Source organism: Micrasema longulum, unplaced genomic scaffold, assembly GCF_059751315.1.
Source record: "Micrasema longulum isolate JH-2025_06_02 unplaced genomic scaffold, ASM5975131v1 h1tg000013l, whole genome shotgun sequence".
Classification (NCBI taxonomy): Eukaryota; Metazoa; Arthropoda; class Insecta; order Trichoptera; family Brachycentridae; genus Micrasema; species Micrasema longulum.
Genome location: NW_028277221.1, coordinates 717277 through 728383, shown reverse-complemented (window position 1 = coordinate 728383; position 11107 = coordinate 717277). Strand labels below are relative to the sequence as shown.

The window sequence follows — 11107 nt, the reverse complement described above, 5'->3', positions numbered from 1 at the left end:
TTGAGCAGTAAAATGTCTAATATAAAATGAGTTTACTGTACAAAAAAATGTAACCTAGACTAAAAATGATTATTGCTATAGATTATTTGGTCGATATAATATCAAATCATTCATGAAGTATGAATGAGTAGAACAAATGTTAAAATACTTCAATACATATATTTTACCTGGTACAAATGACTCTATTATGTATATCAACACTCTGGAAAAGCTTTTAATGCACCCATTTTTATAAATACCTACCTTATCTACTTTTTCCAACACAACTTCACTGTTAGAAGTTTTTCTATTACATCATTACTAGTAAATATATTATGTCAGTTATACTTAAGAAAATTTGCTGTAAATTTATTGCTGTGGGAATGAAAAATTATTTTAGTTCATTTATTCCTAGTTAATATTTATACTTAAAACGTAGTTATTAATGCTTAAAATGTACATATTTAAATAAAATAGGGAAGAAAATGGCTCACCATTTTCAGGAACTCATTCCTGAAAAATAAATATTTTTTATTGAACTTTTTAGTGGTTTTAGTAGAACTTTTTTGTTTGCTAGGAAATCTAAATATCCGAGATGATATTTTTTAAATAAAAACTTATTTATCATCATAGTTGTTCACCCTGGTAATTAAGTATAATTGAAAAGTGAATATATTTATAGTGTAAGGTTTTTTCTACATGTGGATTTCATGAACTATTTCCATTAGTGATGCACATAACAATTTCATGAAATTATTATAGAAAAACATGTGCAACCATGTAAACAAAACTAATGCACAAAACTAATACATGTAGCTTTTTAACAAGGTATATGTGCGAGCAAAGAGATTGAAAAATAAAACATAAATAAACGTTGCGGGTATTATAAAGTGGTGAATTGAAAAATGAACTAAATTATATCCTATTGATAAAAAGGGTAACTTTTACTTGAATATTTTATTGAAATGATTGTATGTATTACACAATTCATAGAAGTGTTTTAAGTTAAACACAATATTATGATTAAATGTTATTAAATAGTTGTATATAACCACTTGCCGACTTTTCTTTGTCTACCGGTTTCGAGTAGTGCTCATTTCTTTGTCAGATCACCAATTAAACTAACATGCAAACCTCACTTAACACACTCACCATAGTTGTTGCAAAAAAATATAAAACAGACGCTTTTAGTAGCTAAGGTATGTCTCGAAACCGGTAGACATAGTAAAGTCGGTAAGTGGTTATATAAAACTGTTAAGTAACATTTAATAAGATGTTTGACCACAAAGTTTAGTGCTTTAAATATTAATAATATGATATTATGAATTTATATTTCCTATGTATATGAAATTAATGTTAATGCACTACGTTTAATTTATATTGAAATATATTAAGGGATATCATACATTTTATAAATGAAACCTTAGAAGGCTCTTTTTACTTACTAGCAATCACAAGTTTATAACTAAAAAAATGAAATACGTATCACAATTTAGTGTGCAAATCATCTCAAAAACATAAAGTATGACATAAAAAAAAGGGAAATAAAAACAAAAGAATCTAAAATAATCCAGCTATGATTGTACACTGCGATGCCTTTAGATGTTTCAACACATTCACCTGAAAGAAAAATACAACAAATGCAATTTATTATTTTATTTACATTCATCAATAATTAGTGTATTTAATTTTCAATAATACATGTAAGGTGACTCTGCCACGAGACGATGAGACAAGCAAAATTCCAATCTGTGCTTACAGAATGAATTTACTTATGCCTTGTAATGTGAACGCCATCTTGAATTTCTTGATGATTTTAGTATGAAACAGTATTACCATTAACTAGCGTGAGGAGATAAGAGACAATTATGAAATCTAGAAAGTAGAATGAGAGGCATATGTTCATTATGGTAGTGTGAAAAAGACAAAAGAATGAGTTTTTGTGAATCAGTATTAATTTGATTGAAATGTAAAGTGTGGATCGGTACAGAGGATATTCAAAATATATCATTGGTTTAACTGTCAGCATCTAATAAACTGAGCAAGCAGACTAATTGTCTAACTCATAATTTCAATAATTGTATAACAATATCATTTGTCTTCCTCAGTTACATCACAGATCTCAACAAGAATTGTACTCGAAATTCCCATGTGTGAGACAGGTGTCTTAGCTATGGGAGCCACCATGAGATAAAATGAATCAATTCATCAGCACTAGGAATAGAACTAGTTGAATGTCAATGAAAACAAAATGTTAATTCATCTCCCATTAAGGATCAGTAATTATAAAAACAAGTGCTGTCAGTTGGTAACTATGAAAAAAAGTATTCAAATTATAAATAAAGAGGATAAGTTTAAATACACACCTGAACTTGTGGCATTGAATACAAGAGCACCATCAATGCCCGGTCTTAAATTACGGTCACAGCTAACTGATGACCGAGAGAAGTAAATCATTCTGTCTTGTGATTCTTTATAAATAAAACAAAATCTCTTTGCTCCTATTGAATCTCTTGTCAGAGGCGTTGTGATCAGGAATGACGTTCCATTTTCTGACCATCCCCCGTGACAAGAGTAAGCTAAAAAAAATAAATCATGTGAATCTGATGGAAATATGCATTTGAGTAATTACATTCATATTTGATTTTTTGTACAAGCTTACATTCTTGAATTGGATAATGTTATGTTTTAGTCAATTTACTGATTTATTTTTATCCATAGTAACTTGTGTCATAATACACAATATAAAAGTGAATTCGCAATTGACATTATCTGGCTTTATTCATCTTAATATAAAATTCACATCAATATTGGTTATTGGATCAATAGAAGCATGAGTTTTTACCTGTGATGAAGTCTTTATTATCACAAGATGAATGAAATATCATACTTTCTTGAACATTACATCCGATGTCTAACATAGAAAATTCATTATTTAAGCAAGTAAGGCTATCTGCTTTTCCATTTGACCTTCGCATTCTAGACAATGCCCTTGTCAAATTACTAAACTGTATATTACTCTCCACAGTAGAGGAGACATTGTGTAAAAACGATGTTTCATTCACTTCGAGTTCCACTTGTTTCTGTTTAAGTCTTTTCTCTTTCTTTATTGCTTCTTTAGCAAATATTTTTTCTAACATCTTATCATATTTCTTCTTCCTTCGTTCAACAGCTGAAAAGCCCTCCTCGAAGTTGGTCTCCGAGTTGATATGTTTATGATTTTTGTGGTTATGTGAATGAGGCCGTTTGTTAAATGGATCTTTGTCTGCTTCGGTTGAGTTACTGTCTATTGCCTTGGGAATCAATGATCGAGCATTTCGTTGAAGAATTTTAAGACCAGCAATTGAAAATTTTCCAGAGTATGGACACATTCTCGCCTCGGGATTGGTAGCTGAAATTCAAATAATAATAATGAAATATTGAACAAAATAAAAATTTTGTTATTAGTGTTACAAATAATTATCTGTTCTATTAAAATAACACAACTATGGTTTCGGGAGAGGATTCCTTCCATCGAAAAGTGGAAAGAATCTATCACTTCAGTGTTCTTCTTTTCATAGTTGGCACATTTTATACTGCAATTAGGAATGTAGGACACTGTGCAAAACTACTATAACTAAAAGTTTATTTTAATCGCATACACAGTGCACAATGTGTACAATCTTATATAATTTGTTAAGACTGCCATATTCAATATGTGTCATAATTGTGGACCGTTTTTACAAAGCAAAATATCTACAAAAAAAAACAAAATGGGTTTTTTGACAGAAATCGATTCTTCTATATGAGATTTATCAATAAGTGAAATAAAATTTTAGCAAAAAGATTTACGTGCGAAGTTATAGCGAGTAATTGGATTGGATTATCATTTATATCTGGAAATATTTCAGAAATACCATGCATTAGTGATCGACCGAAGTTTCAATTTTGGTTTCGGCCAGTAAAATGAGTTTCCCCTGCAGTTTTGGATTCGGACTAAAATTGGCCAAAACTTTGGTTCAGCTGAAACCTTCGGTCGTAGCTGTACTTGGATGCATCTTATGGCTTTTGACTCTGAGATTTCTAAGATTCATATTTATATTTTTGTAATTCCTAAGTGGAAGTACTATAGCGTACATTGAAGAACTGTTACATATAAGTTATACCTATGTATAACATAAACAAAAAGCGCTAAATATAAACAAATTCACTCATTAAATTTATGCTTTTTATTGTGAATTTTATTTAACACTTAGTTTAATGAACATGTAAGGTTTAACAATAAAAACTCCTAATTCTGGGCGTTTTGAAGAGACTTCCAACTTATTTAAATGAGTTTAGGTTTCAGTTTTGGCTGAAAATCTTGTTTCAGTTGGCCACTAGTAGGCGGTTTATAAAATATAACACATAACTGAGGTTATTGAATGTATATTACATAACAATTATATTGAGTAAACTGTGGTTTAAAAACCACTTTGATAAGGTGTTGAAGTCTGTGGGTTAGAGATGGTAAAAAAAAAAAACAGCTATTCTCCTAAAATGGCTGAAACAGTTTCACAAAAAAATTTAACTAATCAGGATATTAGTTCAAAAAATTGAACTGCTCCGTGAAATTGTTTCTAAAAAGAACAGTTTAAAGCAGAGTAGACACCCCTTTCTCCAGAATCATACTATTTTTATTTGAAGAGTAGAGGTCATAAGCGAACCGCGATTCTGGGTAATAAAGGGAGGGGGTAGTTTCAGATCTTCCAAAATAAGAGGTTTTTCTGACTGCAACTCCTAGAGATTAGATTAGATTTTAGATTCTGGGGAGGGGATAAGTTATAGTTTAATTCATTTTGTAATTCAACACGCTGCTCTAAACTGTTATTTAGAAACCATTTCACGTAATTTGTGAAATGATAACTGTTACTGCTACTACTTTTAGACTTTTAAACAACCGAAACGCTCATCTCTACTAAGTTGTTGACAAGGGAGGTGAAAGGGGTAAGACATCACATTCCAAAGGGAACATTGTCAATAATGGGGGAGGGGTTATTAAATTAATACGTAATTAACAATGTTTTGAGTGTGTCCAAATGTTTGTAGATTCCCTTCTCAAAAATGTTTTCTGTTGTAACAAATAATATGTAATTATTTATTAGATTATGGTGTCAGAGGTGTAATTATGTTTAATTGAAATTTTTGTGAATTTATATTATTTTCAGATATTCTTGTTACAGCCATTGTTACTTACTTGGTGTAGGAGTTTTGGAGTGTGCCTATAATCTATTATCTATTAGATGGTTATCGAATTCCGAGAAATTATTACTAGTCAAATAAACTTATAATATTATGCGGTTTTTACTTTATAATAATTTGCTATGAAGTGTTACAATGTAACAATAATAAAAAAACTTTATATTGACTAAAACCATTTAGAACCAACTGTGGTGTTGTACTACTTACTGACTAGGGTGATATAAGGGAGGGTGGTGGGCTGGAAGTACGAAGGGGAGCACGCGTCTTCAGGACGCGTGGTTGGTCGGCCGATCTGGAGCTCTGATGCGTGAGGGACTCTTCGGTGGAAGGCCAGGCACACATATCGCCCCACACTGGAATCAATCAACATTAATTAATTACACTGGTCGACACCAATTTTGATACATGAACCATTCTCATTGATTGTTATATAATTCTGCCTGATGAATCCAAATATGCCATCAGAATTTGTCTATAGGCCTTTGTTTTTTGGAATTATATATTTTATTCCCAAATACGCTATCTCGCCTCTCATGTTTAATGTTAAGAAATTCTTATTTCCCCAACGCTTTAAAAAATATTACTTTAACCATGCAATTTTAATTTACCTAATTTTATCCCTTATTTTATTTTTGATCAATCTGATTTTGGACAACAACTCGACAACTTGGGGTTCCCGACAAATAGCAATTGCAGGGATTTAAGTATGTTTGGGAATGACGCGCATTACGTTCTGAATTACGGTTATATTTTTATTGTTGTTTTTGAAGGAAACATCTATATAATGTGTACGGCCAAAACGGTACCTACGATTTTTGCCAATGTATCACTTTCTGTCCCACAACGTTACTCTTCTAACATCGCAGCTGACCGGCTACTTCTGCGTCTCATCCCCCGCAAAGGCCCGAAGAAAATCATCCCGACTACAATATACACCAAAGTTCACCTATAAAAGGTCGCGCACCCGCCTTAGAAGACAGAGTTCGTCTCACTTGGCAATCAGTCGGCTTTCTTGATTGGAACATTCCGGTCAGAGGTAACGGGCTCTCGGCTTTGAGAATATCTTGGAGACTCGTCTATGCTATTTGGCCGTTTCCTTGTCTGGACCAGTTCATGTACGTATTCGATTTCTCAAGAAACACTTTAACTCCGATAAGTGAGAAGCTACCGAGCATCTACTGGCCGTAATTAGTACAATCGTGACCTTATTTGACCCATCGGAAAGTTGCTGACATTAGAAGTGCAAAGTACCTACCGCTACTCGAAGTCTGAGAATGTAAAACTGTTTAATCGTCGTCATCTTACTGTGTAAATTAAATCTTCCCGTACCAAACCCTCAATCAACTTTATTTAAGAATAAACCTTGGAAAACTGACCAACGTGTTATAATACTCTATTATTCCATCGGTATACTGGTAAAACCCTCTAAATGCATTATGCCCATACTGAGATAAATCTATTTGAAATCATTTTGGTCATATTCATATTTATATTCTTATTCATATTTTAGACATGAAACATACTCATGAAACCATCTTAGTTCCAATAGATGAGATTTCAAAAAAAAATATCTGGTAAATGGGATTATTGGTTTTCAAATTTTTTTATTTAAAATAACTACTTTTATTGGGTTTTTATATTCTAACTTCGAAACTAAACCTCCGAGGATTTATAGAATTTTGTCAGTGGATGTTACTAAAAAAATGATGCAAAACTACATTTTTGGTTTTTCTAGAATTTTATTATTTAGTGGGTTTAATCGGTTACCGATATTTTTATATATTATTACTGTAATATAACACCTCATTTGAAAAAAAAGAGTTATAAAATGTATTTGGATTGTAAAGTTGGAGTTCAGGATAAAGTTAGGGTCCCCCATATCTGCTGTTTAGCACGTGTTGAGAGATTTCACCAATATATCAGCCATGATGAGTTGCGTTACAAAGCAAAATGGAATAAAAGCACGCTTGGAAACTAATGTGGAACCATAAAGAGACAAGTCAGCAATGAAATCAGGCAAAAGTCGTGGTTGCGAATTATGTGGGTATGTATTGTTAAAATATTGTCACAACTTTACTTCCTTTCTACCCACAACCACTGTTCACTTCCAACCTTAGTATCCTTTGATCATCCGCCACAATAAGACCTCGCGTCGTGAACCACATGTTTATTTTGTTGAACGTGTACCTCATCATAGACTTTGTTCCAGTGTTCAGATCCAGATCGGGGGCCTTTCCAAGTGACCAGTCGGACCACGGCAATTCCATCAAGAAAGAACCAGGTTAGCGGCATCCATTCTCAATCCATCTCATTTGTTGGGGTTGTGACCGATTGACACTGCATACCGCATATCGAGGATATTAACTTATTTCATTAAAATTAAAATACCGTCCACTCCGTTAAATAATATCGTAGAAGCCCTGTGGCTTCCTCCCCGCAATTTATCGCCCCGCATCCGCGTGTTAATTCGTTTTCCCACCAAGCAGAATAAAAACATGTTTTGTAAAAAAATACGTTATTATGTACGTAAACAATTCCTTAAAAAAACATTTTTTTAACGCATTTTTCTCAAACCTTATGTGTTGGAAATAATTTGAAAGCAGATTTAGCATGGAAAAATCTATCAGAATCACCTTCTAGTTCATGTAAAATTAAAAAAGTTTAATTTTGTATACACATACCTAAGTGTTATTTTAAAGGATGAAGAACATTAAAAAAAAACTTGATTTATAAATAGTCTGGTTTGAACGACTATATACATATCGAAAACTAAAAGATTAGTAAAGGATTACATACCAATGATGTTGCCAATGTGCCACAAGAGCTACAGAATTTCCACTCGGAGACGATGCTTTGATGAAAGCACAATGGACTTTAATGTCCGCTCCTGTTAGATTTGTAATACGCAGTGTTGCATTCTTCTGGTGGAAGGAATATGTGCTAGAGTAGTCTAGTGTGTGCCAGTGCCCAGGAACAGTCATCCATGGAGGAAATCTACCTTTCCAGGTGAAAGGTACTGAAAACAAACATTTGAGGTGAATTTAATTCGTGGCATTAATTTATGGGTGAGAACGCATTTTTGCAATTAAAAAATATTTCGATGAATGCGAGCATCGCCTATCTTTATTTATAATAATATACTTTATCTACTACATTTTTTATGGTAATAAATATCTCTGGATTATGTGTAGTCTGCCAGACTAGCTACAACCTGTTTTAAGGCAGATATTTTTTTGTGTGGAGCTAAATAAACAAAACACTTACTAGTGAATTAAGTATCCAATTTTACAATATAACCTTTTCATTTGAATTATTTTGTTTTATGAAATATATTATATTTTAACAAATGTTCTGACAAGTCCACAAACCAATTTTTTAAATACATATTTTAAACAGTCCACTATTTATACAGATCTTTTATTTAGTAGAGATCGAAAGCCATAATTTTATTGAATTGGCTGCAGCACCAGCACACATTTTTCCAACCATGTTTAGCATAATTTGATTGATGTCTTATCATATTTTGGTACACTCAAATGACAGATCAAATGGTGATTAAATTAATATTAGGTGAGTTATAATAATATCCCCTAATATTAATACAAGGTGGCATTGTATTACTGATGTTAAAGAGTTTATGGTAATGATATATCTTTTACACAAATAAAAGTATTGATTTGTCCATATACCTTTCTTTAAAGCCATTGTACGAGATCCTTCTGTTGCGCTGAATAACCCATTGCACGTTGCATCACCGGACTGAGCTACATGGAACTCCACTCCATCACCATCTTTATTTGATGGGTATAAACCTGCAATACAGAAGCATACCATGAGTTGAGGATGCTTAAATTAAAGGAATATGGGTTAGGTTAGAATGCACTTGCTGAGAAAAAATATATGCCAGTGTAAAAATGACAATAATCATAAAATAAAATCATAACTATTACAGTAAATGTGCAATTAATTTTTAAAAAAAGGAAATAAAGTAAAGAATAAATTTAACAAAAAACATGTTTAAAAGAAGAGAACTGAGGGAATGGCCATTCAATGGATAGGAGCGGATTAAATTGCAGCAGGAGTGGTCTACGCAAGTCCAACAGCTCTGCATAATTAATAGCAGTTCTGTAGATGCATGCCAGGGAAGAATGGTGAGTGTAGTATGTCCTGTTGTACTCAGATTGGAACAAGCACAATACTCCCAAACAGCTTGGGTGAGGTTGAGAGTATACATATTGGTATATAATTAGTTAACTCCAAATAGCTCTTTTTGTATAAAGATCATTTGATCTTTTTTGACCCCACATGAGGGATCACTTGAAATCTCAATGGCAGAATTGATTCTTTTCGATAGGTCACAGACAAGATCCAAGGGAGTTGGTCGGTTTTTTTGAGGATGGTCTTCATGGGGAAGTCGATCATTATTGATGGTATTTTAAACTTATTGGTCTTCATAATTAGTTATTAAATAAATTTATTCATTTTTAAAAAAAACATTTTTTTGTCATTTACAGGACTTACGACTGTCATTGGCTGGTTTAAGTGACCACTTTACTCACTGTGTAATATTCACCATTCTGCCTATGTTTTAACATCCACATTTCCTTAACTCTGTTGACTTTTGTGAAGTAAAAGAGCTGAAACCTTTATCGTTGGTTCAGCCGGATGAATCTCACCCACATGATAAAGGTTTCGGCTCTATTACTTCACTTCACAAAAGGGAATAGATGGAAGAGTTGAGGTAATGTGCAAAGCAAATGACAGGTCATAATCCATATTCCCTTCAATGTTTTCCCTCTCTGTTGCAACAATTTTAGATTAGAATTATTGTAAATAAACCTCTTCAGATTTCCTTACTTGTTCAAAGTGGATGTTCAAAAATAAATTCCAGAAAAATACTTATGTACACTACATACCTAAGCCATTTTTTTCATAAACGAAACAGCGGTATCTGTCTTCATTACTAGTAGCATGATTGTGGTGAACTTTTCCAACTAGGTATCTGAGGCTGCCTTCTTTCCAAGTTGCTAGACATTCTAGTTCTTCCACTGAAAGACATCAAAATTAGAATCTAACAGATAAGCATAAGATTTTCTTTAGTGTTTATTTGTAAATCGATTGAAATTTTATTGTACAGAGTCCTTGAGGTGATTTAAACTAAAATGCCGCTGCATAAACAATCTTAACTGATAACAATATTTTTTATTTATTTACTTATAAACAGTTTATTACATATTTTTTGAGACATAAGTCTCAACTCCATGGGACCAAAAGTCCCGTGTTAAGTTGCGACGAATAAGTAGTAAACACAGGCATACGAATATATCACCACAAATATTATATACGATCAGAAACATAAAAATAATAATTTAACAAAATATGTGGCACATCTATATGTTAAACAGCAAACTCAAACATTTGGTTTACATTTAGGAAAAAAAGAGAGAAAAATAAAATAATGTCAAATTTTCGAATAATCATCAAGGAGTTTCTCACTCAAATCCCTTCTTCCAAATCCAATATCCAGTCCTTAACTCCTCTCTTGAAAACAGTTTTTGTCCTTGAGAGCTTAATACGCTATTCCAAAATATTAAACACTCTCAGTGGGATAAAAGAGGAAATATGTGTATATATATATATATATATAATATGTATATATTTATTTATAATATATTTAGCAACAATATTTTGAGTTTGTCCAAATTTTTATAGACAAGGACTGGATTCAACTCCCCGGGGAGCTGTTTATATTAACATTTTACAACAGAGATGAAGAACATTTAAGAGAAGGTAATATGGAAGTCTAGGCATCTACAGGGCTTATGACCTGTCAATGACTGGTTTAAGTGGCCACTTTACTTTAACTTCACAAACATCAACAGATGAAAGAATTGAAGGAATATAGATG

General features: G+C 32.4%; 1 protein-coding gene across 2 annotated transcripts in view; it reads right to left on the bottom strand.

Moving 5' to 3' along the window:
* Positions 1 to 674: 674 nt before the first annotated feature.
* LOC148285693 (uncharacterized) overlaps positions 675 to 11107 on the bottom strand; it is a 91325-nt gene continuing 80892 nt past the window's right edge. For both annotated transcript variants that reach the window (XM_088238771.1, XM_088238847.1), the window contains exons 7-13: positions 10116 to 10247; positions 8889 to 9011; positions 7996 to 8215; positions 5407 to 5552; positions 2825 to 3370; positions 2346 to 2558; positions 675 to 1599 (exon numbers count right to left, since the gene is read on the bottom strand). In XM_088238771.1, the coding sequence (XP_088094897.1) occupies positions 1484 to 1599; positions 2346 to 2558; positions 2825 to 3370; positions 5407 to 5552; positions 7996 to 8215; positions 8889 to 9011; positions 10116 to 10247 (1496 nt within the window). In that variant the 3' untranslated portion in view covers positions 675 to 1483. The remainder of the gene's footprint in view (positions 1600 to 2345; positions 2559 to 2824; positions 3371 to 5406; positions 5553 to 7995; positions 8216 to 8888; positions 9012 to 10115; positions 10248 to 11107) is intronic.